The following is a 27,517-nucleotide window of genomic DNA, read 5'->3' on the forward strand; positions in this document are numbered from 1 at the left end:
GGTCCCTCTGCAGCTGCTGGAGGATGCTGTAAGAGAGAAACTGCATGTCGATGCAGAGTCACGGGAAGAAACCGAACCCCCGCTCCCTCAGAAAGAAGAAATGAGATCCTTTGCATGAAAAGAGAGTAAGACATACAGGAATGTTATTGTTCAAAGTATAGCACTTCTGGTTTTCCTTCAGTTTCATACTTTGTACACCAGGGTGGTTCAGAGTTCGGTCTAACCACCCCACAGGGAAGGCAAACTCTGGCCCTGACCTCAGAAGCTCAGTGTTCCTACCAACCACGCACGTGTGGGGCTCACACAGATCAGGCAACACCTGAACACTGGCCAACTACGCTTATGTGAACATTTCTGTTCGGAACACAGGAGTTTATCAAACCAAGCTCTCCTCAGAGACACCTGGCCAGCCACAGGGTACGTGGTATGCTAAGACGGCAAAGGCTTCTTCTCCTTAAGAATAAAAAAGCAGCGCTAGCCAGTTTGGCTCAGTGGATAGAGTGTTGGCCTGTGGACTGAAGGGTCCCGGGTTTGATTCCAGTCAAGGGCACATGCCTGGGTTGCGGGCTCGACCCCCAGTAGGAGGCGTGCAGGAGGCAGCTGATCAATGATTCTCTTGCATCATTGATGTTTCTATCTCTCCCTCTCCCTTCCTCTCTGAAATCAATAAAAATGTATATTTTTTAAAAAAGAACAAAGGAGCAGACAGTAGTATGAGATATTTATAGGTCCTAATGGAAACAAATTATAGGAATGGGTTTTCAAAGTATCTTTTTAAAAATACTGTATGCATTATTATAACCTGACTTCTGTGGTATATATACTGAAGGTTAGCAGCCTAGAGGAATGTTCAAAATGAGTTGTAGCCAAGGTCACTCACAAAGCCCCTTTAGTTAGCTGTTTTGTGGCAGGCCTCTTCTGTCCTCCTGAATGACCATCCACCTACGGACAAAACACACCTTTTATATCCTTTTCTTGAAAACAAGCAGGAAGCAGTTACACATAAAGATCACTACGTTTTGAGTACTTTCAACTCACTATCGAGAGCATATTCTAAGGATGTAGAATTTGCTCTGCTAAAGAATAAAACCAGCAAGCCCGTAGATGCGTGTGGTGGAGTCGCACTGTGTCAAGATCACAAAAGCTGTGCTATAGTTCCTGGGAGGACTCAGCCTGGACCTTAAAGCCCAAATCCCCACCTCCCTCTGCGAGTGCATCCTTGTATTTTTGAGGAAGTATATTTGTGGGTACCAACTCCATGAACATCTGAAAATTCAATAGACATTAGTGAATTCATCTTCTCAGTGGTAAATAAGGGAGCAAACACTTTGAGCTCCTGCTTCATAGTTAGGAGTGTAATCTACCAGGTAGGCATTTCTATAATGTTAAGGAAGCAAATACACCTACGTCAGAACCTGAGAATGAACCAGATCCTTCCCTGAAGGGGCGAGGCAGGCCCGGACTACAACAAGTTTCACTAAACTATCACGGACTGCTAAGTTTGATGGAGAAGAAACTAAGGCCTTAGTAAGCTGAAAACAACTTTTCCCCTTCCTTTTTAGATCAGTGGTTGAGTTAAAAGACCACAGGGACTACTTCATACATTCCTGGTTGTTACTGCAGAAAAAAAAAAATCTCAGTATAACTAAGAGGAATAATCCACTTTGATATGATAGTAAGTGATATCATCCTATATAATAAAAGGCCAGCAATCATAAGTGTAATGACCGGAACGACTGCTCGACCAGTTGCTATGAGGTAGGGGACCAGCAAGGGGAACTGGCTGGCTGGCGGGGGTGGCGGGGTGGGATCGGGTACTGGCGAGCAGGCAGAAGATGGGCCTGATTGCAGGCTAGGCTTAGGGACCCTACCCGTGCACGATTTCATGCGCTGGGCCTCTAGTTCAATAGTAAACTACATATTTTGAGTGCCTACTCTGTGTTGGCTGCTGGTATATTATTAATTAATGAAAAGGTGATAGCACTGTAAACATGTGAGAAACAGAACAGACACATTCATCCCATAAACATCAACACAGCAAGACCGTGGGGAAGGTCTTCAGTGAGCACGTTTGTGGTCACACAGGCAACGGGCCAACTGTGGACAGTGCTGGCAGCAGTAAACAAGCAGGTGATAACACATTTTCTTTCAATTACACTGAATGTTAAAAGAAGCGACATAAACTCTGTTCTACCTGCACAGCTGGCTGGCCAGGAGATGATCCTACTTTTTCCTGCTGAGGTTGTGCGGTTCCTAAGGACACGGATATAACTTTGCTTCCAGAATCCTGCCCTATTAGAATTAACACACAAGAAAGACAATGTTCAACAGAAACAGTAAAGCAGGCCCGTTGTACGACCCTGGACTCAGTGTGCACAGGTTACGGAACATTCCAAAAGGGCTTCTTTATCACGGATGCTTGATGTGAGGAAGGGGAGCAGGAAGTACATTTATCGACAAAACCTCTGGAGACAGAGGCGGGGATTAGTAAAGCCCAGTTAGATAATAAGTAGAAATAAATACATATGTAAATAAATAAAAGCTGTCAATGCTAGTTTCAAATTACCTATGGTCTGAGGAATAGGCCTCAAGCTAGTAATCTGTCAGCATTACCAAAACGCAAAACACTCACAACTGAAGGAAAGGGAGGCCCAAGTAGGGGACTGACTGGGAGCGCTCTTGCTTTGGTCTTTCTGGTACTTACTGAGCAATGCAGGTGTTTGAAGCTTTAGAAAAAGCAGGAGACACTGGCACAATATTTTTAGTCTCGGTGGGATTCTAAATCTACATATAGGAAGCAGCACAAGGATAATTACAAAGCCACCTGTGCCATAGAATACTAGACTGTGTTGTTTCTAAGCAGCACACTTTTTCACATAATTTAATTAGAAGCGCTTTTATCTTGCTTAGTGATATACCAAATGATGCTACAGGTGCAACGTGAAAAGGATATAGAAGAAAGGAATGATCAGAGTAGAGGTGCAAGTGTGGCAGAAAGACTGCATGCAGGAGGGATGCAAGAAGTGTCCTTGGGTGTTGGGAGACAGGGACCAGCTAAGGGGAGCTTGTGACGAAGGCTCCTGACCTGGCAGTGCGGTGCTCAGGAGGCCAGGAATCTGTGCTTGCCTCAGGCCATCGGGGGTCTTGGAAGCAGAAATGGGGCAAGTCTGATTCAAACATTTCTTCTGAGCCTGTCAAAAACATTACCAAGATGGAAATATTAATTTCATGAGGAAAAGCTTTAATAGATTACTTAATGCCAACCACGTCTGTTAATGCCTACCTGGCGTTACCTTCAGCTTAAATTACAAACCAAAACAGAAGTCCTAACATGTTCTCCTACACAGGAGAATGAAGAGGACCTTAAACCTGCAGGCACACTGGCCTTTTAGACCTGTTAGCCGGGAGCCGGGATGACACAGAACGCCCACTGCTCAGGGAACCACGCTTGTGGAGCTCAGACACAAGCTGAGCCGGAACTGGTTCCATCCCTGGCAGTTTTATATGCCGCCTGCAAGGATTATGACCCCGACAGTCAGTCCTGACGTGGTATCTGCACTGGCTCCGAGCACCTGGTCAGGGCCCATGTGCCAACCCCAGATGTACTGTCAACACTCGCTTTCTTCTGTGCAGAGGGTCTAAAGGACATTTCACCTGCCGTCTGGTCTGTCTTTGGTTTGCCTCATGTCAACATCAGGTGGCATGTAACTGGGAAATGTAAACTCAATTGAATATTGGCCTAAGCAAATATTATTAGAAACATTAATCTGATATTTAAACTGTTGTGTGCTTCTTTTCTATAAATGAGGAAGACGAATTGGATGATTTTTTAAAAAAACTTATTATTTATTGTTATTTTTAAAAAATATATTTTTATTGATTTTAGAGAGGAAGGGAGAGGGAGAGATAGAAACATCAATGATGCGAGAGAATAATTGATCGGCTCCTTCTGCATGCCCCCTACTGGGGATCGAGCCCGCAACCTGGACATGTGCCCTTAACCAGAATTGAACCCGGGACCCTTCAGTCTGCAGGCCAACGCTCTATGCAGTGAGCCAAACCAGCTAGGGCTGAATGATGTTTAAGGACTTTCAAGTTCTTTTTCACTAAAAACATCTGTTACCTCTATAAAGCATTTAAGGTAAGACAATAAAGGGCTTTTAAATTACTTACCATTTTTAATCCTCTATGTTATGCCTGTAATACTTCATCATGCCTTAGGTTTTCAGAGTTTTTTCTTCAGTTTTCTATTTTGTATAGTGGATTTAGAGTTCAGTCTAACCATCTCCACAGGCGCCTTAAACTGTGACCCTGGCAACGCCTGACTAGCTAAACTCACGTTAGTTCTGGTCCTTACAAAGTCGGAAACGGTCCCCTTGTTCATCCTGCCTTTAGCAGGGCAGGTCAGATCTTACACCACTCCAGGTAGACAGACAATAAGTTCTGAGTATGAAAACCCTGAGGGGAAAATTCTCCAGTTTTCATGTATTTCCCCCAGAATGTAACTCCACACTCTCCCACTGCAGGGAACCTCTTCCCCAGAGGACACCGGGCGGAGGAGAGGCCTGGGACTAGCGATGCGTGCAGGCCTTCCTCACAAATGTTTCCAGGGGCACCACTGAGGGCCACTCCCAAGAAGAAACAAAACAGATAAAAGCTGGGGTAATGCAATTCGACAGGGCAAGGCTATGCATTAGGGATAACAACATCAACAGAAAATAGAGAAACCAGAATTTACATGGACGGCAGTGTGGCCAGTACACAACGTTTAGAATTTCTTGCAATATGCCTTGTTCACCGTTCACATGACACAGAAGGACACTGTCCTGACTGCTTTAGAGCACACACCTTTTTTTTTAAAAAATATATTTTATTGATTTTTTTACAGAGAGGAAGGGAGAGGGATAGAGAGTTAGAAACATCAATGAGCGAGAAACATCCATCAGCTGCCTCCTGCACACCCCATACTGGGGATGTGCCCGCAACCAAGGTACATGCCCTTGACCGGAATTGAACCTGGGACCTTTCAGTCCGCAGTCCGATGCTCTATCCACGGAGCCAAACCGGGTCAGGGCTAGAGCACACACCTTTTGTTTTGGGAAAATGCTCTCCATCTTATTTATCGGACATGACCTGGAATGACTCTTAGCTACTCAACAGATAAAACAAAATCCATGCATAAAGTAGTAAAACTATAAAGAAAAGCAAGGGGAAAAAAGAAAGGCAAGGAAGAGATCTCCATAAAAGTCAGGAGAGGGGTTGAAATTGGAGAGGCACACGGGGTTGTGGTAATATTTTATTTCTTGAGTGGTTAAATGGATGGGTATTTGCTCTATAATTATTTAACTGTACATTTATGTTTTATGCATTTTTTTCTAAATGTGTTCTATTTCACAATACAGAAGAGTAAAAAGAAAACAAAAACAATCTAATCTAATGTCAACATTGGAGAATATGCCATCATTTGAGGGTATAGAGCACGGTCGTGTCTGAAAACATGGCTGGATCTGCAAAGGGCATGTCTCCTCTCAGCGCGTTTGGGCCAGTGGTTTACAGCCCCCTTGTGGGCCCATGTGGGTGCTGAGCATCGGCACCTGTGAGTTCTCAGCCTCTGCTGCCCGTGCTCCTCGCTGCATCCCTTCCCTTGGGACTAGGACAGTCAATCTAATTGTTACGCTGTGGGAATGGGGGAGGTTGGGTGGGTGGGTAGGCCAGGTGGAACTTGGTCTGGCCCCTACACTGGAGTCCCCTGATTCACCAGATCTGCACGTTTGAAAAGATCCGCTCTATCTCCAGAAGTGCACTGGTTACTCCCAGTCCACTCATTTCCAGGGCAGGACTTTCACTGTCTGGTTCACTGCTGTATCCCAGCACCAGAACAGGCCTGCACCACAGTGAGCACACAGAAAACAGTTGTTAAATAAAATGAGCAAGGAGCATTCGAGATCTTGCTCCTGGCATATGCCATCAGATTGGCTCAAATAAACTCTTATAAAAACTCTTATCCATGCTCAGCCCATGTGGCTCGATGCTTGAGCGTTAACCTATAAACCAGGAGGTCACGGTTCAATTCCAGGTCAGGGCACATGCCCGGGTTGCAGGCTCAACCCCTAGTAGGAGGCGTGCAGGAGGCAGCTGATCAATGATTCTCATCATTGATGTTTCTATCTCTCTCTCTGCCTCTCATCCCTCTCTGAAATCAATAAAAATATATTAAAAACAAACAAACAAACACTCATAAAAGTTTAAAAAAATAAAAAGAGTGAATGAGGCGCACTCCCTCTGGAGTGTGCCTGTGCCTTCCCTTTCCCTCATCTTCCCCCCAGGCACCTCACAACTCCAAAGGTCCTTCTTTTGCCTCTATAACTTATTTCCTGAGCCCACACAGCCCTGCTGGCTCACCTTTTCCATGTCTGTGACTTTCTAAATAAACTTTATCTTATAACTGGAAAAAAAAAAGAGTGAATGAATTCCACTGCAGCAGAAGTCACAGGGCCTGTCCCTCCTCCCAGTCCAGCTCTCCTCTCCCCAGGAGCCATCAACTTTCTCCTATTCCTATGCCCACAGATGAAAATCTTCCAGAAATAACATTTATCATTCTGTAGTTTTTACTGAACTCTAAAAGAAAACCTGCTCTTGGAATGTATTTTCTTCACAAATAGAGAAGCAACTTAAGGATATTTGGTTGAGTACTTGGCTCCAAGAACTCTGCTAATATCAATGTACAATTTTAACTTTTTAGACCCCATGAATTATCATGATACATGAATCAGAATACTTAATATGTTAATTTCAACCTCTGTGGTACACTTTGAAAGAAGCCAATTACAAATTAGATGATCCAACTAAAAGTTTGGTCATCAACCTATTCTTTAGATTGATTTATGACCAAAACGGGGAACTGTGAACAAAAAGGGGTACTGGGAAGTATTCTTGCAAGGTGATCTGATCATAAATTCCTAAGTGGGCAGGTAATGGTGGGTAGCCACACCCCAGACTTAAAAAGTTTTAGTAAAAGGTTTATCTTTGCTTTAAGTTTTTATTTTTGTTTTTATGCATCTAGGTTAACACACATTTGATATAAACCATAACCACCCTCAAGAGAGAACAGTCTTGTTAACGATCCTGTAATCCAATCCCCACCTTGCTTTTTCCCATCATCATGTAATCTTTCTTATATTCCCCCTTAATTTTAGATGCATAAAAAAGCTGCAAAACTGTCATTTTTTTGGGAGCATTTGAGATCTTGCTCCTGGCATATGTCCTCAGTTTGACTCAAACTCTTGTAAAAATTAAAAACAAACAACAAATTAGCAAGAGGATATTTATCCAACAACAGGCATTTGCTGAATGAGAAAAATCATTTGGGATCTGCCCAACCACACTCTCCTCTGGGAAATGTCCCACTGTCACAGAGCTGTGTCAGAGCCAGCAGATTAGAGGACACACAAAGATGAGTTACCTGCCAGAGGGGTGAAGAGCTAAAATCCAGGAAAGGAGCACCTTTTTGTCCATCTAAAAGTGCTAAGCCTGCCAGGGGAGCAGAGGGGCGTCTTTTTTTATTTTGGCACCTGGTACAGAGTAGCAGAGGCCCTGTATGGCCACCTACTCATGTCACCCACAGCCCTATCCTCTGACCACAAGGGGCCAATCAGATTCTCTCCTGGGAATTTAGAAGGGGGGGGGGGGGGAGGTAAATAAAAAACTTGCAACTTTAATGCAAGTTTATAGACTGATTGTATCAAGATCACCTGGGGCGCTTCTGAAAGACAAAGTTTCTGGGTTCTGATCACAAAGATTGATTCAGAAGTCCAATGTGGGGCTTAGGCTTTTAGAAGTTTAAAAAGCTCTCCAGGTGATTTGAATGCATTGCTAAGTTCTGAAACTACTGCACTTGTAGTCTCTGTTACATGCTGGGTAATAACGTAAAGCTGGCCTGGTGGCCATGTTGGTCCAGCTGAAGAGTGGGAGAGAGCAGAGAAGGACAGATAAGTGGCCACACTATCTCAGGAGGCCGAGGGAGCAGCATGAGACTGGTTTCCGACCCTTAGAAGGAGCTGCACTCTACTAGTATTTTCTGGACATTCCCCTTATTTTGTGAAATGTGTTAGGGTGAGTTTCTTTTTTTAATTTTATATTATTTTATTTATTATTTTATATTTTATTTTATTTTATTGTTTAAAGTATTACAAATAGTAGTACATATGTCTCATTTTTTTCCCCCACTGACCTTCCCCCGGCCTCCCCTACCCACCCCCCCCCCCCCGGGCACATGTCCTCACCCCCCCCCCCCACAGACGTCTTGCATCCATTGGTTATGTTTATATGCATGCATACACGTCCTTTGGATGATCTCTTACCCCCTCCTCCAACATTCCCCAGCTTTCCCGCTGTAGTTTGACAGTCTATTTTATTGTTTTTTTGGGGGATGAGTTTCTGATAGTTGCAACCCAAAGTACCATGACTGAGACATCTGGGTATCAACTGTATATACAGTGCTGTGGTAACCACAGAGAAGGTGGCTGAAGAATACCAAACTCAGTCTTTGTCCTCTCAAAGTTTACCATCCATAGAAGATATAAACAAGTGAAAGAATATTCCGTGTTCATGGATTGGTAGAATCAACATCATTAAAATGTCCATACTACCCAAGGCAATCTACAAATTCAATGCAATCCCTATTAAAATACCAACAGCATATTTCACAGATCTAGAACAAATACTCCAAAAATTTATCTGGAACCCAAAAAGACCCCGAATAGCTGCAGCAATCTAGAGAAAGAAGAACAAAGTTGGAGGAATCACAATGCCAAATATCAAGTTATACTACAAAGCCACTATAATCAAAACAGACTGGTACTGGCACAGGAACAGACATATAGCTCAATGGAACAGAACAGAGACACCAGAAATCGACCCAAGCCATTACACTCAGTATTTGACAAAGGAGGCAAGAACATACAATGAAGTCAAGACAGTCTCCTCAATAATTGGACAGATACATGCAAAAAAAATGAAACTAGACCACCAACTTACACCATACACAAAAATAAATTCAAAATGGATAAAAGACTTAAAAGTAAGTCAGGAAACCATAAAAATCCTAGAAGAAACTATAGGCAGCAAAATCTCAGATATCTCTTGGAGCAATATGTTTAGGATATATCTCCTAGGGCAGTGGTCAGCAAACTGCGGCTCGCGAGCCACATTGCTGCTGTTGACTAATGAGTTTGCTGACCACTGTCCTAGGGCAAAGGAAACTAAGAAAAAATAAACAAATGGGACTATCTTATATAATAAAAGGCTAATATGCAAATTGACCTAACAGCAGAATGACCGGTTGCTATGACACGCACTGACCACCAGGGGGCAGATGCTCAATGCAGAAGCTGTCCGCTGGTGGTCAGTGTGCTTCCACAGGGGGAGCGCCGCTCAGTCAGAAGCCAGGCTCATGGCTGGCTAGTGCAGCAGCGGTGGTGGGAGCCTCTCCCGCCTCCGCGGCAGCGCTAAGGATGTCCGACTGATGGCTTAGGCCTGCTTCCTATTGGGAGCGGGCCTAAGCCATCAGTCGGACATCCCCTGAGGGCTCCCGGACTGCAAGAGGGTGCAGTCCGGGCTGAAGGATCCCCCCCCAACCCGAGTGTATGAATTTCATGCATTGGGCCTCTAGTCTATAATAATAAAAGGGTAATATGCTAATTAGACCAGAAGTCCTTCCTGATGAAGCCAGGGCCGGAGCCAGCCCGGGTCCCGGATGCCTGTAGGCAGCCTGAGGGAAGCAGCCTGGGTTTTGGGTTCCTGCGAACTGCTGGAGAAGGGAAGCAGCCCAGGTCCCGGGTGCTTGCCAGCGGCTGGAGGAGAGAAGCCTGGGTGTCCCGGGTACCAGAGGGAAGCCGGTACCGGCAGCCGGAGGAAGAAAGGCCTACTCTTGCATGAATTTTCGTGCATCGGGCCTCTAGTATAAAGATAAAAAGCTTCTGCCCTAGCTGGTTTGGCTCAGTGGATAGAGTGTTGGCCTGAAGACTGAAGGGTTCCAGGTTCTATTCTGGTCAAGGGCACATACCCAGGTTACAGGCTTGATCCCCAGTGTAGGGCATGCAGGAGGCAGCTGATCAATGATTCTCTTTCATCACTGATGTTTCTATCTCTCTCTCCCTCTCTGAAATCAAATAATAATACAATAAATAAATAAATAACTTATGCACAGTAAAAGAAACCATCAACAAAATGAAAAGGGAGTTCATGGTATGAGAACATATTTGGCAATGATATATCTGATAAAGGGTTAATATCCAAAATATATAAGGAACTCATAACTTCACAGAAGGAAGACAAACAATGCAATAAAAAAATGGGCAAAGGACCTAAATAGACACTTATCCAAAGTGGACATACAGATGGCCAAGAGGCATATGAAAAAATGCTCAAAGTCACTGATCATCTGATAGATCCAAATTAAAACGACAATGAAGGATCACCTCACACCTGCCAGAATGGCTACCATCAACAAATGATAAGTGCTGTCAAGGATGTGGAGAAAAGGGAACCCTAGTACTCTGCTGGTGGGAATGCCAATGGTGCAGCCATTATGGAAAACAGTATGGAGTTTCCTCAAAAAATTAAATATGGAACTGCCATTTGACCCAGTGATCCCACTTCTAGAAATACAAACTAAGAATCCAGAAACACCAATCAAAAAGAATGTATGCACCCTATGTTCATAGCAGCACAATTTACAATAGCTAAGATCTGGAAACAACCCAAGTGCCCCTCAGTAGATGAATGAATAAAAAGGCTGTGGTACATTTATACCATGAAATACTATGCAGAAGTAAAAAAGAAGAATCTCTTACCCTTTGAGACAGCCTGGAGGGACCTGGAGAGTATCATGCTAAGTGAAATAAATCAGTCAGAGAAAGACAAGTATCACATGATTGCACTCATATGTGGAATCTAAGTAACAAAGTAAACTGAGATTCATTCGGAGTGGATCCAGAGACATGGAGCATGGAACAGAGTGTGGAATCTCAGCGGGAAGGCAGGGGAGGGTGGGTAGGTGGGTAATCAACCAAAGACCTTGTATGCATATATGCATAACCTATGGACGCAGACAGTGAGATGGTGAGGGCCTGGGGCAGAGGGGTAGGAGTTAATAGGGGGCGGGGGAAGGGGACATATGTAATACTCACAACAATAAAGATATTTTAAAAAATAAAATAAGTTTACCCTCCAGAAAACACCCAGGCCCACAGAATGCATTCGATCAGTGCCCTGTAATTATGGTGTCCAACCTCAACTGGGCCCTCTTTCCTGTCCAGCAATCCTTTCTTTCCCCTAGCTAGCTCCTTCACTCATTTTCCACTGAATGCTATTCCATTATTTTCAAACCTGTAAGCCAGGCGGGAACTCTTTAATTTTCAAAGATACAACCTTACCTGCACTGGCTTTCATCCTTCCCTTCTCTAGTTACCATGGAAGAGGCATCCCCTTTTTCTACAAAGAATCCCACCAGTGCTCTCGAATTCATGTCCTTCTCCGTCGGCTATGAAGAAAACTCAAGCCTTGCCTGTTTCTTAAAAAAAATAATTGCTGTGATCCCCACACATCCGTGTAGCTACTGCTGTCTGTTACCTTCATTTTCTGAAAGTTGTCTGTACTCATTACCACACCTCCTGCTCTCTCCCCGGTCCATTGCAATGAGCTTCTGCACCTAGCACTCCATGAGACAAACCTCACCAAGGTCAGCTACTGCCTCCTTATTGCTAAACCCGTCAGCAACGTCTCCATCCTGACCTCCACCTACTTCTCAGAAACACTTCACTCCATGGATCTCTTTCCTCCTACCTGCAACATTCTCCTTCCTCAGCTTCCAAAATGCTGACCCCTGTTCGTTTTACTCCTCCTTTCTAGAACCGTCTGAGTCTCACATGTGGACTCCTCTTTCTGTGTCCACCCCCTAAATGTCGAGGTGCTTTGGGTTCTTTCCCAGTGCTTTTTCTTCTTTGCTTCCACACACTCCCTGATCCGTTTCTTTCACCTCCACTGCTCTGATGACAACTTACATGCTGATGGATCCCATGTCAGCCCCTATCTTGGTTGGATGCTTTAGTATACAAAGCCTTTAACCATAAAACTTTGTTGTCTTACAGGTACCTTGGACTTGACAAACACATCCTAAACTCCTAAATTCCCTTCAGACCACACATACGCTCTATCTCAGTGAACCTGGTGTCCCCGTCAGGACCCTGTGTGCCATCCTTATTCCTCCACTACAGCCAATCAAGTGGAAGTTCTGTCTGAGCCAGCTCAAATCCATTCACTCCTCACCACCTCTCCTGCCACTAGGCTAGACCAGGTCTTCATGATTTCATGCTGATTATGACACTGGCTCCTCTAGGTGGCAGACGGGTCCTGGATGACGGGGCACCTCAGCGGAGCACTTTCTCCTTCCCGCCTCTGCAGGACCATGGGCTCCTCTCCAGGCTGTGCACTTGCAGTTCCTACCGCCTGGACAGCCTTCACTCAGGCCCTCTCTGGCTGGATAAGTCTTCCTTCTCCCTGGTCAAAAACCAGTCTCGAGGGAACCTTTCCCAAGCATCTCACTTTTAGAGGCTCCTTTCCAGGGCCCGGCGCTCTGGACCACTTCTAGCAGAGGCTGCAATCCTGGCTGGCTGCGGGCTTATCTGTCTGCTTCCCGCCCTGCAGGAGATCAGTGTCCCTGGGACTGGCCCAGGGCTGGCATGGCAGGCACTGACTGACTGTTGGATGGCTGAGTCAATGAAGGACACATTTAGCACAGCAAGCAATTAGGCACCTAGTGGGCAGGACAAACAAAAAGTATGGAGAAGAAATCAAGGGAAGATGGGAAAAGGCTGTATTCTCTCAGGGGCTTTGGATGGGGCCCTGAAGGAGGGGAAGCACTTAGACCTGATGGGAAAGGACATTCCATGAATACCCATCAGCAAAGGCCAGAGGCTCACAATGAGTCTGGGCCAATGGTAGGCAAACTCATTAGTCAACAGAGCCAAATATCAACAGTACAACGATTGAAATTTCTTTTGAGAGCCAAATTTTTTAAACTTAAACTTCTTCTAACGCCACTTCTTCAAAACAGACTCGCCCAGGCCGTGGTATTTTGTGGAAGAGCCACACTCAAGGGGCCAAAGAGCTGCATGTGGCTCGCGAGCCGCAGTTTGCCAACCACGGGTCTGGGCTATTCAGGCATAATGGGGTCAGCCTGCCTAACCTGGAGGGTTTCCGACTGCAGAACCTTACCTGCCAGGTGGGCAGAGGTTTGTGCTCTCTCCTGTGGCAACAGGAAGCTCCCAGATGATTTGGTTCAGGTCACCAAACCAATGTTTTAGGAAGATTAATGTGGTGGAAATCCGGCCTTCCGAAGAGAGCGCAGGCAGATAAATCACCGGGACAATTGTCACAGCTGTCTGACTGGGTTATGAATGGGCCTTGGAACGCGTGGAGCCCAGGAGCTCTCTCCCGGTGGCACTTGAGAATCACTTGGGAGCTTTTGAAAAATGCTGACACCTAGAGCCCTTTCTCCAGACCGTTTAAATCAGAATTTATGGCGGTGAGGCTCAGGAAACCATATATTTAAAAAGCTCCCTGGGTGATTCTGTTGCACAGCTAGGGTTCCTCATTTTCAAGGACAGAAATCTAGGGCTCAGAGAATTAAGTAAGAACTTAGACCACAAACCAGTCAGTGGCAAAGCAGGACCTTCAAGGAGTGCTGACTCCTAATCCAATTCTTGTTTCTTCCAATATATTGCAGTCCCTTCTCTCTTTTTTTTTAATTTTAAAAATTATTATTATTATTTTTAGAGAGATAGGAAGGGAGAGGGAGAGAGAAACATTGATGCGAGAGCTGAACATCGATCGGCTGCCTCCCATACATGCCCTATCGGGGATCAGGCCTGCAACCCGGGCATGTGCCCTGACTGGGAATCAAACCAGCAACCTTTCGGTGCACAGGACAATGCCCAATCCACTGAGCCACACCGGCCAGGGCTATTAAAGTCTAGCTCAGGGTTTGAATGTAGAAAAGAAGATAAATGGAAAGCAGTACAGTATAGAACATCAATTTTCAACTGGTATGCCTCTGCCACACTAAACATCTATTTAGTAAGGGGCACTGACCTCTTTCCCCTTAGATTGTCAAATAAAAAAAAAATGACAACAGCTAACACAACAATAGCTGTCAGTGTGAATGAATCAAAATTATACCTATTTTTTGTCAGAAGAGCAAAAAATATATTTTTTGGTGTGCTGCAGAATTGTAGTAGTTTATGTGTGCATGAGATGAAAAAGGTTGAAAATCGCTGGTATAGACAGCTAGCAGGTAAAGTCTGCCTTTACCAGCATGCTCTGAACCTCCATCTCCTTGACTGTGAAATGGAAACAACACTGCTACTTGTAACCCCAAGGTAAGGATTAGAAATATGTGTAGCCCTGACACTACCTGTTGTTAATAACATGAGATTAACCAAAGAATTTATATGCAGATATGCATAACCCATGGACACAGACAATAGTGCGGTGAAGGCCTGGGGGTGGGATAGAAATGCGGGGTGGAGAGGGTCAATGAGGGGAAAAAGGGGACATCTGTAATACTTTCAACAATAAAGATAAATTTAAAAAAGTAAAAGCAATTGTTGCAAACCAAAAATAAAGAGATAAAATGTATGTTCACACACAAAATATGATCATGACTTTCATTATTATTGGAAAGGATGGATATGAGACATTCAAAGTAAAACTTGTAGGATTTGGAAACTTAATAAAGATTTAGAAGGGGAGGGAAAACAGACACCTAGATTTTGAAGTCTGGGTGTCTGAAGACTGGTTCCACAGCAGGCTGGCAAGCTGACGGGGGGGGGGGGGGGGGGGGCGGAGTTAGGGAGGGGCAGGTGGGGCTGCAACTTCAGTTGTGATCACTCCCAGCAATTAGTACCCAAAGCATGGCAGGTACTACTCACAAGGAATTTAAAAGCTACTAAATCTTTTTGTGATCTAAGGAAATTTGGACTTAAAATAATTTGTTTACTTTGTAAATCTCCTCCTTTAATCACTGACTTTTGCATATTAATCCATTTACAATAAAGTTTAAATCCTGGAAATTATTCTCTGCATTAAGAGATTTAAGTTCGAAGGGCTTTCTGGAGAAATGCTGAGGCAAAGCAATCTCAAGACAGGCCTACATCTTGTGTCACAAAGTGCTCACAGGAGATGGGAACTTGTCAAAAGCATAGCAGCTGGCTTATGCAGGCCCACACTGATCACATTTGGCACAACTTAAACATCAAAAAGAATAGTGAAAGCAATAGAGCACAACACATTAAGTATGAAAGAACACATGATCTTTCAGAGATATACAGTAAGTGTTACAGATAAACTTACAGGTCTGGGCATGGGCACGTGATGGGGTATGGCCCACACGAGAGTAGTTGGTAGCACTGAAGCTGACTGAGCATGGGGCTCATCACACTATTTTGTCTACTTTTATTCATGTTTAAAATTCCCCATAATAGAAAGTTTTTAAATGATGGGGAAAAAATCCCTTGTGTTACTAAAAACAAAAACAAACAAAAAAACTGGAGGGAAAGAAAAAGTTCTGTTTTATGGAAAAATACCTCATCCAGTAACTATAGCTAGGATAACATGATTAGAAAACCATTTTGCAACCACTAATGTAATGTTTGGGTGAGGATCATCAAAGGAGTCTACATCACTGGGTGAGAGGCTTGGAACAGGACAGTCAGGTGGTCCTTTCCTCACAAAGGAAACAAGGTACATTGAGTACCTTGAGGAGAAACCTGGTGGAGGCCAACTGACCAAGTGATCACACTCAGAATCACTGATAATGGGACAAACCACATTGTGTCATGCCAAAACCATTTAGCCTGAATCTAGTCCCAAGGAAACAATCAGATAACTCTATACCAAGGGCCAATCTACTCCATTGACCTGGGCTGCTGTAGGCTAAACAGACATGACAATAAATGAAATCAGTGCTCTCTGGCTGGTTTCTAGAGGGAAGCATTATTATAAAGGATATTATTGGCCCACATGGGAGAAATCTGGTACTTTTATTAGAGTAATGTTACATTTCTTGGGTGTGATAGTGATATCATGGGTGTGTTGAAGAAGGTCCTTGTTCTTAGGGGATACCTGCTGAAGTATTTAGGGCTAAGGGCTCATGGGTGAGAGGCTGATTTACTTTCAAATTTGCAATTACTTTCAAATGATTCAGAGAAAAAAAGTATACGTGCGTGTGTGTCTGGGTGTACAGTGACACAGACACCCACAGATCAAGCAAATGGTGCAAAACCTGAACACCTGGTGAATGCAGGTGAGTGGATGGGTTCACTGTATTCTTCCAGCTTTTCTGGGTCTGGAAGTTTTCATGATGCAAAAGATGGGGTGGAGACTTAAGTTTACAAGAAGCTGGTTACATTGGTTGCCTGCAAGCGACTGGGTGGCTGGAGGACAGGAGAGGGAGGCAAAATTTTCACTGTAGTATACACCTTTCAGTGCTTTTTGAATTTTGAATCCAACTTGGTCTGAAGGTTGTGGGTTATTGTTAAGCTGAATTTTGAATCCAACAAAGGATTCTGTATTATCTATACCGAAATAAAGTTTGTATTTAAAAACTTACTCCTCTGTAATATGAACCCTTAATAGTATCAAAGCTTGCTGAATTAAATTTTCCCAAATAGACAAACACTAAGGTCCCTGATTATGGTATTTTTTTTCATTAAATGTTCTATAAAGAAAGTAATACTGAAATTATAAAGTAAAAGAGCTGCTGTTAGTGTCTCTGGCTATCCTGGAGTTAGAATGCCAGAGGACACCTCAACAGTCCTTCCCAATCCATGCTTCACCCAAGGCTGCGACGTTACTCCAACACACCTGCTGCTTCAGCCGCTCCACAAAGCCCACAGCACAAGCACACCTGACATCATGCAACTGACCTAGTGCCCAAGACTTTCTTGGCATAAAAATCACAGATCACTTTGGAGCTGCCAATGTAGGCATCTTGTTACCTTTGAATAATTGCAACTTTGGGGAGGCAGAGATATTTCTTTCCCCACTGAAGCATTATTTGTTTAGAGAAAGGAAAAGAAATGACTATGCTATGTAAGTAATTATAGTAACAAACCTAAAGCGGATCAATGCACACTGATATAAAATTATCCTCAAGTGGTGCTTGTATGTGCTTGTGTTCTCTGGGAAAACACAGAGAGCCTAGAAACAGTGTTGGCCCCTGGGAGGGAAACTTGGGGAAGGAAGACGGACTTTTCACTTTACACTATTTTGGAATGGTTTTTAATTTTTACCAATTGCATGCTTTACTTATTTTTTTTAATGCACAAAAATGGTTTGATAACTGCTGTCAAGGTATCACTTGCCCTATGAGGGGTGAGTTTTTAAAACTAGAAAAAAAGAGAATAATCTATAATTCCACCACCTGGAGAATTGCTAATATTCTAGTACATCTCCTTCTCATCAAGTTTCTGGGTGTTTTGTAAGCAAAAGGGTTTTCTGTTTTCTAATTTGCCACATTGCCTCTCCCCATCATTTTTCTAAAAGTGAAAACAAATTTTTTTATTAAAAAATTTACATTTTAACATGTACTTTAATTATTTTATACTTAAATGTGCACTTAAAATTATTTTGTAAGCCTTTCCCCAAATCTTTATTTTTTGAAAACATTTTAAATAGCTATATAGTTCTTCATCATACCCAATCATTCTCCTATTACTAGACATTTGGGTTTTTAGAAAATATTTTTTGGCCAAGTATCTATAGTATGCTCTATTTGGAGTAAGAAAGGAGAGGAACCAAGAAAATATATATGTATCTGCTTAGCTGTACAAAAATAGCATAGGATAAATAAACTAGAAACTAGTCCAGACAGTGTGGCTCAGTGGTTGAGTGTTAACCTGTGAATCAGGAGGTCGGGTTCGATTTCCAGTCGGGGCACATGCCCAGGTTGTGGGCTTGATCCCCAGTGCGGGGGAGGGAGGGCCTGTGACAGGCAGCCAATCAATGATTCTCTCTCATCATTGATGCTTCTATCTCTCTTTCCCTCTCCCTTCCTCTCTGAAATCAATAAAAATATATTTAAAAAAGAAAAAAGAAATTGGCTCCTTTTAGAAATGGTTGATTCCAGGGCAGAGGCAGGCACAGTAAAAGATGAACAGGAACATTTTGTTCTGCCAGAAATTAAAGAACGTGCTCAAAACATGATGGAAACAGGACCAGAAGGACCAGCAGCCAATTTGGAGGGGTGCCCACTGGCTATCAAATTAAACTGAGCATCAAGCCCTGGCCAGTGTGGCTCAGTTGGTTGGGCGTCGTCTGGTGCACGGAAGGGTTTCAGGGTCCATTCCTGGTCAGGACAGATGCCCAGGCTGTGGGTCCAATCCCCGGTAGAAGAGGCAGCCGATAGATCGATATTTTGCTCTCACATCCATATTTCTCTCTCTCACTCCCTCTTCTTCCTCTCTCTCTAAAAATCAATAAAAATATTTTTAAAATAATAAAATAAACTGAGTATTAAAATAAATGACTAACAATTTATAACCCATTGAATAAAATAAGAATCTATGAGTCCATACTGATATAAACAAACATATAAATAAAAGGGGGAGAAGGAAAAGCTTTTTCTTAGATTACAATGCCCACAATTAACGCAGGACAAATGATGGAATCAGAAAATCTGTATTTGGTGACCATAATAATAGCTGATTTAGTAATAACGGATTCAATGAGGAATTATCAATGGGAACTTAAAATGAGTGTATGCAAATCTGATGAGCAACTGGATATCCAGTTTCATATTATTTCCCAGAAGAGACTTATTAAGATACATCAGACACCATCTTAAGCAAGTGTTCAAAGGTAACATCACTGGTAATGGGACAAATCCACGCTGTGAGGACACATTCTTTCTGTGGCAATCCTACCAAAACTGTATGCCCGACATCTAATCATGAGGAAATATCAGAGAAACCCAAATTCAGGGGCATTCCATAAAATAATTAGTTGGTACGCTTCAAAAATATAAACGGCAGGAAAGCCAAAGAAAGATAGAGAAACTATTCCAGACAAAGATATGACAAGAAAACTAGAGAGTAATCCTGGATTGGATCCTGGACCATAAAAACAACACAAAAGAATTTTTTTCTGTTTTGCTAAAAGGGGTATTACTGTGAAAATTGACTAAATCTGAATAAGGTCTGTAGATCAGATAATAATATTGTACAAAGCTGATTTCTTTTATTCCTCAAAGTTGATTTCTAGATTTTGATAACTATAGTAAGGTTATGTAGGGAAATATCTCTGTTTTTAAAAAATAAACACTGAAGTCCAAAGTATTTAGGGGTCAAGGACATCATGCCTGCAATTAACTCTAAAAAATTGTGGTAAAGGGTTTGTAAAAATTCTTTATACTATTCTTGCAACTTTTCTATAAGTCTGACATTATTTTAAAACACATACACACGAGAAACCAAGATGGCGGCAGAGGTGAACACCTAAATGCTGCCTCGCACAACTATTTCAAAATTACAGCTAAAAGACAGGATGGACATCATCCAGAACCACAGGAAAGCTGGCTGAGTGGAAATTCTACAACTAGAAGGAAAGAGAGGGGCACACGGAGATTCAGAGGAGCTGCAAAAGGCTGAGGTACAGAGACACGTGCGCGGAGAGGACGGGCGGCTGAATCCCTGGCTAGCTTTCTCCAGCGGGAGAGAGACAGAAGCTCCCAACTGCACTAAACCCCAGTTCCGACTGCACTGAACCCCAGTTTCGGGCGAGACCCTGGGGACCCAGACTCATACGGGGGAAGTCTGGACTGTCGGGAAAATAGAGGAGTGCATGGAAACTCAGGGGAGCCGCAAAAGGCAGAGGTCTGGAGGCGCGCACGCGAGTGCGCACAGAGAGAACGGACTGCTGAGTGTGCCGCTGGCTTTCTCTAGCAGGAGGAAGTCGGAAGCTCCCGACTGCACTGAACTCCAGTTCCTGGAGAGAATCTGGGAATCCAGATTCATTGGGGGAAAAACTGGACTGTCTGGCAGCGGGCGAAACTCGAGGGCGGCTTTCTCTGAGATGCTTGCAGCGATTACCGAGGGACACTGAGACCCAGGGGCCTCATAGGGCAGGGCTGACGGGAAGCCAAGGCTGTCTGCTTAGCCCTGAGACTCCGCCTCATCCAAGCTGAGCACAGAGGCTTTTGCAATTTTGCAAGTCTTGTCTCATAAGGCTGTCTCCAGTACAGAAGTTCTCCCAGCGTAGACACAGCTGATCCTCACAGCCAGTTGGCCTGGAGGTCAATTCCTCCCACTGATACCAACAGCAATCGAGACTTAACTACAACAAGGCTGTACACACAGTCCACAAAGGGGTGCACCAAGAGTGTCCACCTCAGGTAACTGGGGAGGCTGAGCCACTGTGCCCTATAGGACACCTACCACACAAAGCTCCCCTACCAACTCAGGGAAGCAACGAAAATGCGGAGACAAAGAAACAGATCACAAACGAAAGAAATGGAGAAAAGCAAACAACTGGATATAGAGTTCAAAACCATGGTTATAAGGTTTTTCAAGAATTTCCTAGAAAAGGCCGATAAATTTAGCGAGACCCTCGAGGATATGAAAAAGGACCAACTAGAAATTAAACATACACTGACTGAAATAAAAAATATTATACAGAGACCTAACAGCAGACTAGAGGACCGCAAGAACCAAGTCAAAGATTTGAAATACAAAGAAGTAAAAAACACTCAACCGGAAAAGCAAAAAGAAAAAAGAATCCAAAAATTTGAAGACAGTGTAAGAAGCCTCTGGGACAACTTCAAGCATACCAACATCAGAATTATGGGGGTGCCAGAAGAAGAAAGAGAGCAAGATACTGAAAACCTATTTGAAGAAATAATGACTGAAAACTTCCCCCACCTGGTGAAAGAAATAGACTTACAAGTCCAGGAAATGCACAGAACCTCAAACAAAAGGAATCCAAAGAGGACCACACCAAGACATATCATAATTAAAATGCCAAGAGGAAAAGACAAAGAGGGAATATTAAAAGCAGCAAGAGAAAAACAGTTAATTACCTACAAGGGAGCACCCATACGATTGTCAGCTGATTTCTCCACAGAAACTATGCAGGCCAGACGGGAGTGGCAAGAAATATTCAAAGTGATGAATCGCAAGAACCTACAACCAAGATTACTCTACCCAGCAAAGCTATCATTCAGAATTGAAGGTCAGATAAAGAGCTTCACAGATAAGAAAAAGTTAAAGGAGTTCATCACCACCAAACCAGTATTATATGAAATGCTGAAAGGTACTCTTTAAGAAGAGGAATAAGAAGAAAAAGGTAAAAATAAAAATTATGAACAACAAATACATATCTATCAACAAGTGAATCTAAAAATCAAGTGAATAAAAAATCTGATGAACAGAATAAATGGTGAATATAATAGAATCAGGGGCATAGAAAGGGAGTGGACTGACAATTCTCGGGGGAAAGGGGTGTGGGGGGTGCGGGAAGAGACTGGACAAAGGTCGTACACCTATGGATGAGGACAGTGGGGAGGAGGTAAGGGCAGAGAGTGGAGTGGGAACCGGGTGGAGTGGAGCTATGGGGGGAAAAAAGAGGAACAATTGTAATAACCTGAACAATAAAGATTTATTAAATTAAAAAAACACACAAAAAACCATACACACAACGCACGTATGCGCGCGCGCACACACACACACACACACACCCCTTTGATATCAAAAGTAATACACTGAACATCCTTGATCATTAATTTTTGCTTCCTTAGGATTCTGAGTGGAATTACTAAATCAAAGGTATATAGTTCAAGCAATATCGATGTGTGTGGTACAGAGAAGTTTTTGCATATCTCTAACTGTGGAGGAGCAAGGCAGTGGAAACGGAGGACTGAGAGGGTAGACTGTGGGGTGAAAGCAGGTGTGTAACTGGAACTAAGGAATGCGCTCAGAATGAGTGGGAACCAAAAGTTAGGGTGGCAGATGGGGGTGAGGGATCAAAGCTGATGACATGAGACTCTTCAGAAACATAACCCTCAAAGAAAGAAAAGGAAGGAAGGGAGGGAGGGAGGGAGGGAGGGAAAGAGGGAGGGAGGGAGGGAGGGAGGAAGGAAGGAAGGAAGGAACCCTCATGTGGTTCAGCTGATGGCCCACTGTAATTTACCTCTACACAATGGCATGGTAAGAGCAGACTCCGGTATTGGTCAAATGACAGTGTCCTGCATCCCTCCCTCTATATGTATCCCCTCAGTGCAAGTCAGTTATTCACCACTGAGTCACACTGGGTCCCTGAGCCTTTCTGGTTGGCACCCAAGAGCCAACCACAACGTCTCCACCAAGCACATAGTCGTATGAACTAATGGCTTGCTATATGACAGTGGTTCTCAACCTTTCTAATGCCGCGACCCTTTAATACAGTTCCTCATGTTGTGGTGACCCCCAACCATAAAATTATTTTCGTTGCTACTTCATAACTGTAATTTTGCTACTGTTATGAATTGTAATGTAAATATCTGTGTTTTCCGATGGTCTTAGGTGACCCTGCTAGCAGTTCTCAACCTGTGGGTTGCGACTCACAGGTTGAGAACCGCTGCTGTAGAGCCTAAGTTACTTCATTACTGTAATTTTGCTACTGTTAATGAATCATAATGTAAATATCTGTGTTTTCCGATGGTCTTAGGCAACCTTGCTAGCGATTCTCAACCTGTGGGTTGTTGAGAACCGCTGCTGTAGAGCCTAAGACCATCGGAAAACACAGATATTTGCATTACGATTCATTAACAGTAGCAAAATTACAGTTATGAAGTAGCAATGAAAATAATTTTATGGTTGGGGGTCACCACAACATGAGGAACTGTATTAAAGGGTCGCGGCATTAGAAAGGTTGAGAACCACTGCTCTAGAGTCTTCACACGAAACCGCAATGCTATGCTGGATAAAAAATTTTCACTGAGGAGAAAAAAAGGCAATAAATCATAAATCAGGAAATTAGGATGAACATTATATTCTATTAAAATACAAACTCCACTTTTCCCTTTTGTAATCATCCAAGCACTCATTTGATAAAGGGAACATACCTGACAGAAGAATTGCTGCTGGGTTCCTGCTCCAGGTGTGTTACTGAAGGTGCTGGTAGGTTTGGAAGAAGAAACTGGAAGACGATGAGACACACTGACCGGTACTGGAGTCCTATTTGGCTGGGTCAGCTGATCTCCTGTAAAGTTTGATCCTGATGTACCCGACTGAACCGCAGACCCAAGACTAGGATGGACAGTGCTGGATGAGCTAACAGGGAACCGACTAGGTCCTGACATACTTGTCACTGAGGGCATGGTGGTGAATCCAGGTCTTCCCTGGGAGATGCTGCTCTGCCCAGGCGACAGGTGTAAGACTGTTGGTGATGCCTGTTGCAAGGGCATCTGTCCACCAACAATCTGAGGGGAGGCATGATTGACTATCACTGGACTTCCAGAGGCGGCAAACGTCTGCCCAGACACCAACTGGACGGTGTTCTGGTTGTTTAGCATCTGTCCGGAATACGGTTGGTTGGTCCTGAGCATGTTGGAAGAGTTTCTGTTCAACATTACATGCTCTGAGGCCGCTTGGCCAGAAATGAGCTGAGAAGATTGAGTCTGAACAAGTTGCCCATTTATGGTCTGGACGTGATGTACCGAGTTGGAACTGACGGAAAGGCTTGTAGGTACAAGGAACTGACTTTGGGGGGTGTGAGACTGGCCCATGGGAGAGTGAATGACGATACTTCCCGCAGCGCTGCTCACTGGCTGTGAGGTGACTGGTTTTCTTGTGTTCTGTTGGTTTACGATGTTCACAGACATGTGTGGACCAACTACTGAACCCTGGGGTGAGCGTGCAGATGCAAAAGAGATCCCTTGCTGCACGTGATGCTGCTGTATTCCCAAATTGTTCACATTGTATGTATTTTGCTGGCCCATCTGGATAGGCTTTGGCTGGATGTTTATTGGAACTTTATTTGAATTTGGTGCAAGACCCCTTTGTATGATGATGTTATGCACAGGTAAAGATGTTTGAAAATTTGTGCTGTTAAACGGAACGGTAACAGGCTGTGCTACTGGACTGGAACTCGAGTTCCCAAACAAGGAGTTGCCATTAGGAGTCTGTCTATGTACCAGAAGTCCTCCACTCACATTGGATGGGGCTTGCTGCCCACTGCCCTTTAATATGATTTGAGATCCATCTAGGTTATTAATAGTCATCATGGAAGGTTGATTACCAAATGACCCAATTAACTGTATCTGACCAGAACCACTCAGCTGACTGCTATTAGACAAATGCTGGCTGGGCACGCTGATCCCCACGTGTTGCATAAAGCCATGTTGCACACCCACTGTATTGCTTGCAAACGATGCTCCAACAGGCACGTGAGTCACCCCTATAGGCTGCAGCGTCTGACCTGAGTAATTAGAAACATTAGAAGCCTGAGTAAAGGATGCTGATGAAGAAGGATGAAGCTGAGCTTGTGCAAACTGTTGGCTTGAACCTATACTGGCATCCAAATATGCCTCTTCTGCCAATGTCTGCTCAGTAATATTGGCCTCCTGCAAGGATTTCTGAAGGATGTCGAAAGGTTGGTCCTCAGTGAGATCAGGAAGAGAAGAAGACTCAAGTTCATCTTCAAGAAACTGAAGGCTACTGGAAAGTGGCAGTCCATCACTGGGCCCTTCTCCAAGCTGGTTGCTCACAGCTTTGAGGGATGACTTAGGATCAGCATTCTAAAAAAAAAAAAAAAAAAAAAAAAAAAGCAATATGTTACATGGCATATCCAACCTTTGAAAGAGATTCTTATAAAAAAATTAATCTCACTTCTGAATACAAATAAAGCATGGCAGTTTGAACCACACTCTCCAAACTGCTCACCTTATTCTCATACTGCATTTCCTTACTCATGATGTTGAACATTACTTTTGCAATTATATACATTCATTGCTCTGGTAAATCAGTTTATAGAAAACAGATAAATAACAGAAACATACTGACAACTATCTGGAGTTTAGCTTCATTAAAAAAATTATTTAGAGAATGGGAAAGAAAGAAAAACACACGATGATTTGTTGCTCCACCCATCCATGCATTCATTGCTTGATTCTTGTATGTGCCCTGACCAGGGATTGAACCCACAACCTTGGTGTATTGGGATGACACTCTAATCAATTGAGCTACCTGTCCAGGGATAGCTTCATTTTTCTGAGATACTGGTACAGACTTTAATTTTCAGAATTGCTTCCAGTCCAAGGCTTAAGCGCAACTCAGGCTGGGGTGGGTGTGTATCAAGTAGATGGCCATGTCTAGTCCTTTGTACAATGGGAGTCCAAGTGAGTTTTGGGAGTTCAAGGTGTTGTTCTATGAGAGATCCAGAAGGTATCAGATTCAGCCCTATCTTTCAATGCTTCTCAAAACTCCTCCAGTTCTAACCTCCCCACCCAGGCAAGACCAGTCCAGGAAAAACTAGCTTCCTACATAAAATGAGTAAATGGTCATTTGATTTCTTAGAATTAATCAGCTTATTATAATGCTTTAGAAACTGCTTCAGAATCCTAATCAAAAGCAAGTCTATCAACATTTATTTATCAAACACCCTATTATGTGTTTGTTTCTGTTCTTAAGGAATATTCCAAGTAGAGATAACAATATAGGCATATGAAGGGAACTGAACATGGTCACTCATAAATAAGATGCATTCTCACGGTCCAGCCGTTTTTCCTGGGACATGTCAAACTTATAAAAGATATGGACTCTATCCCTCATCTTGGAGCCTGTGGAGGCCTGCTGGGAACAGGACTTCTACAATGACAAATGGGTGTGGAAGGCTGTGGTCCAACGCCATTAAAAATTTGTTTTGTTAATCCTCACCCGAGGATATTTTATTCTATTTATTTTTTAAAGAGAGAGTAGAAGGGAGGAAGTGGGGGGGAGAGAGAAATATCGATGTGAGAGACACATTAATTGCTTGCCTCCCACATACACTCCAACCCGGCTGGCATCAAACTGGAAACCCAGGTACATGCCCTTGACTGGGAATCAAACCCACAACACTTCAGTGCGTGGGCCAGCGCTCTAACTAACCACTGAAAAACACCGGCCAGGGCCAAGGGCATTTTTGCTGGCTATAAGTGGGGTCTCTGGAATTATTTCGAGAGAGAAGATGAGAGAGAGAGAGGAAAAAACAATGATTTGTTGATCCACCATCTTTCGCCTTTTTTTTTTTTTAACCATTTGTACTCCATAGCGTCTATAGACACAAGCGGCGGACCTTTTTTAATTAAATTCAAAATATCGTGGCTGTTAATTGGTTAATTTAAAAAATATGTTTTTATTGATTTTTAGAGAGAGAGGAAGGGAGAGGGATAAAGAGATAGAAACATCTATGAGACAGAAACATCAATTGACTGCCTCCTGCACGTCCCCTACTGGGAATCAAACCAGGGACCTCTTGGTTCATGGGTCAATGCTCAACCACTGAGCCACAGTGGCCGGGTGAGGCTATGTTATTTTATTGATTTTGAGAGAGAGAGAGAGAGAGAGAGAGAGAGAGAGAGAGAGACATCAACTGGTTGCCTTTGGTACCTTCCCCACCCCGGGATTGAACCTGAAACCTAGGAATTGAACCCACAACCTTTTTGATGTATGAAATAATGGTCCAATCAACTGAGCCACCGGGCCAGGGCACACACAGTTCTTAAAGTTGAAAGTGTTTATGCTGGAGATGAAACTGAATTCTACATAGACACGAGATGTGGTTATGTGTCTAAGGCAGAGAACAACACAGTGACTCCTGGTGGCAAACCGAACAAAACCGAGTAGCCTGGGACAGGAACTCAGGCTCATGCAAACAGTGGCATGGCTCGAGCCAAGTCCCAAAGTAACCTTCCTGCTAAGGTCATTGGACACAGAATTCATGTAATGCTGTAACCCTCAGGGATTTAAATGTATTGAAAAGTAAATAAATAAAAGTGAATTTGTTCTCTTGTTAAAAAAATATATATGGAATCAATAGCTATTTAAAATAAGGTGAATTCAATGTAAATGTACTTAATGCTACTGAACTGTACAATTAAAATGAAGATGGTAAATTTTATGATATATATATTAAATACAATTAAATTGTCTTTAAAAGTGAAGAAAAAAATTAAAAGTAGATCAATTAAGAATGAGTGGTCCAATGTGCAAAACTGTAGAGATTCTCAGCCCTAGGCTAATAGGGGTTGGGGGGTAGATGATGCAAAGAAGTACGTAGAAAAGCCGACACTGGTTCATTTGACCCCAATCAAGCAGTAGTTGAAATGGGACTAATGTGGTCTCGGTCAGCTGGACACCATCTTAGGACTTGGAGAATCATAGGCTTCAATTTAGTAATTTGGGTATCGTCTCCAGGCAGGACCCTTTTCCTCCAGGTCAGGCTT

At 43.3% G+C, this 27,517-nt stretch overlaps 1 protein-coding gene across 2 annotated transcripts in view; it reads right to left on the bottom strand.

Moving 5' to 3' along the window:
- The window catches only part of BICRAL (BICRA like chromatin remodeling complex associated protein), an 89,022-nt gene that overhangs the window by 14,254 nt on the left and 47,251 nt on the right, over positions 1 to 27,517 (bottom strand). For both annotated transcript variants that reach the window (XM_080663189.1, XM_080663188.1), the window contains 5 exons: positions 23,156 to 24,829; positions 3,086 to 3,191; positions 2,195 to 2,292; positions 881 to 942; positions 1 to 26 (listed from right to left, as the gene is read on the bottom strand). The exon at positions 1 to 26 is cut by the window's left edge and continues 120 nt beyond it. In XM_080663189.1, coding sequence (XP_080519315.1) covers positions 1 to 26; positions 881 to 942; positions 2,195 to 2,292; positions 3,086 to 3,191; positions 23,156 to 24,829 — 1,966 coding nt within the window. The remainder of the gene's footprint in view (positions 27 to 880; positions 943 to 2,194; positions 2,293 to 3,085; positions 3,192 to 23,155; positions 24,830 to 27,517) is intronic.

The sequence above is a fragment of the Plecotus auritus genome (genome assembly GCF_963455305.1).
Source record: "Plecotus auritus genome assembly, chromosome: 4".
Taxonomy (NCBI): Eukaryota; Metazoa; Chordata; class Mammalia; order Chiroptera; family Vespertilionidae; genus Plecotus; species Plecotus auritus.